The sequence below is a fragment of the Phodopus roborovskii genome, unplaced genomic scaffold (genome assembly GCF_943737965.1).
Source record: "Phodopus roborovskii unplaced genomic scaffold, PHOROB, whole genome shotgun sequence".
NCBI classification, from domain to species: Eukaryota; Metazoa; Chordata; class Mammalia; order Rodentia; family Cricetidae; genus Phodopus; species Phodopus roborovskii.
In genome coordinates, this window is record NW_026126484.1 from 1,271,476 (window position 1) to 1,273,653 (window position 2,178).

At 36.8% G+C, this 2,178-nt stretch overlaps 1 protein-coding gene across 1 annotated transcript; it reads left to right on the top strand.

Annotated features, from left to right (window-relative positions):
* The first annotated feature begins 398 nt into the window (after positions 1 to 398).
* Positions 399 to 1,349, top strand: LOC127229629 (olfactory receptor 2B11). Its single transcript, XM_051194699.1, has one exon. It carries the CDS (start codon positions 399 to 401, stop codon positions 1,347 to 1,349), a length of 951 nt encoding a protein of 316 aa, XP_051050656.1.
* The last annotated feature ends 829 nt before the right edge of the window (positions 1,350 to 2,178 follow it).

Here is a 2,178-nt window from a genome sequence, read left to right on the forward strand (position 1 = left end):
ACATATCGATCCCAGTTCCCTCTCCTCCCAATCATTTCTATATCACCTTTATTCTTCTAGCTCACATAAGATCAATCTAAGTTTTCCTTTACTTTTTCATTATTCTATTAAAATATGCTGTATTATAGTTCTTGGTTAAATGTATAGATTCATTAGCCTGTCTTTTGGAGATCCTAAAAGACAGGATTTGTTTCTTTTTTTTTCAGTATTTGTTTTTTAAACTATTACTATCATGCTTGCAAGTATTAAATCAGTTTAGTAAAATTGCATCCCAAGAAAAGCCTCTTAATAACTCATGTTGTTTTTATTAAACTCAGTATCTTGACTGTTATAGAAATTCCCTACTAAAATACAAGTCTCTGCCTGCCTTCACTTGAATTCACCAATCAACAACAGTAATGAATCTAGGCAATGAAAGTGCTCCAAAGATCTTCATTCTTTTGGGCTTCTCTAACCATCCATGGCTGGAAATGCCCCTCTTCATAATGGTGCTTGTTGCTTATGTCTGCACAGTGTTGGGAAATATCTCAATTATTGTTGTATCCAGGATAGACCCTCAATTGGACAGCCCAATGTACTTCTTCCTTTCCAACCTCTCCTTCTTGGACCTGTGTTTTACTACAACCACCATCCCGCAGCTGCTTCTGAATCTTTGGGGCCCAGATAAATCTATCAGCTATGGGGGCTGTGTGACACAGTTTTATGTTTTTCACTTCCTGGGGGCCACAGAGTGCATCCTCCTAGCTGTGATGTCTTTGGATCGTTACATTGCCATATGCAAGCCCCTAAGGTACCCAGCCATCATGCATCAGCAACTCTGTATCCTCCTGGTGTCCATGGCATGGCTGAGTGGCTTGGCTAATTCCTTGCTTCAGTCAACCCTCACTGTCAAGCTGCCACTTTGTGGAAACAACAAGGTAGACAACTTTCTCTGTGAGGTCCCAGTGATGATCAAGATGTCTTGTGCTAACACTGCATTCAACATAGCTATGCTCTCCATTGTAGGGACTTTCTACTCCCTGGTTCCCTTGTCACTTATCCTTGTTTCCTATGGGTTCATTGTAGCTACTGTGCTTAGGATTCGTTCCTCAGAGGGCAAGAAGAAAGCCTTTAATACATGTGGCTCTCATGTTGTTGTTGTGTCTCTTTTCTATGGACCAGTAATCAGCATGTATGTACAACCCTCATCTTCCAATTCCCAGGACAAGAACAAACTCCTGTCTCTGTTTTACAGTTTGGTGACTCCCATGCTTAACCCTTTTATCTATACTTTGAGGAACAAGGATATGAAAGGAGCGATGAAGAGGCTTCTTGTCTCATTGTATCACAGAGGAACAGAGCAAACATAACTTTTATGCCCACCCTCTACATTTGTGGCTTTAGTTTTAATATTATATCTTCAGCATTCATTAGTTCTATTCAGTCTACATATGTCTTTCCTACATACTGCTATGGTTTCTTCCCTTAATGTAAACTTTAAGCCTAATTTGCGTGCAGTTTCTATGAGCATAACAATGACCATATACCCAAGTTGCTTTGTATCTATCTAGAGATTTTTTTTTGTAGAAATATAAGAAATTTGCAATAAATAAATGCTTACTCAATTTTGTCAAGCTACAGTAATAGTAACAACCATAATTATAATAATGATGACTCAAAAAAATCATAAAAATTTTAATGCTATTTTGGAAAATAAGTAAAAATAATTTAGCCTTCCATTTACCAAGGCTTAAAGTTCATATTTAAGAATTATCTATTTCATAGTTGGGTGTAGTGGTACATATCTTTAGTTCCAGGACTTGGGAGGCAGATCACAGATGGATCTCTGTGAGTTCAAGAGCAGCCTGGTGTACATAGTGTCAGAACAGCCAGAGCTACATAAAAATACCCTGTCTTGGAAAAAGAAAAGAATTAAATATTTCATGAATTCCCACATAATTAAGTTACTATCTCATATTTTGTAAACTATCAACCAAACTATCAGCCACATATCCACTAGTCTTTTAAGAAGAAAATACTTAAAATATTTTATTTTGGCTTTCTTTTGAACTATTTGACTAAAACCAGGCTTTCTAGGTTTTAAAGTTAATGATTAAAATCCTTAGACAGTCACTCCTAGTATTGAGAATTTTTTTTTGGAGGGGAATGTAAAATAGATAAGCAAAATGGAAAGCAGAG

What these genes read in the sequence shown, in the direction of transcription:
- LOC127229629 (XM_051194699.1), top strand. Translation starts at nt 399, where the DNA reads ATGAATCTAGGCAATGAAAGTGCTCCAAAGATCTTCATTCTTTTGGGC.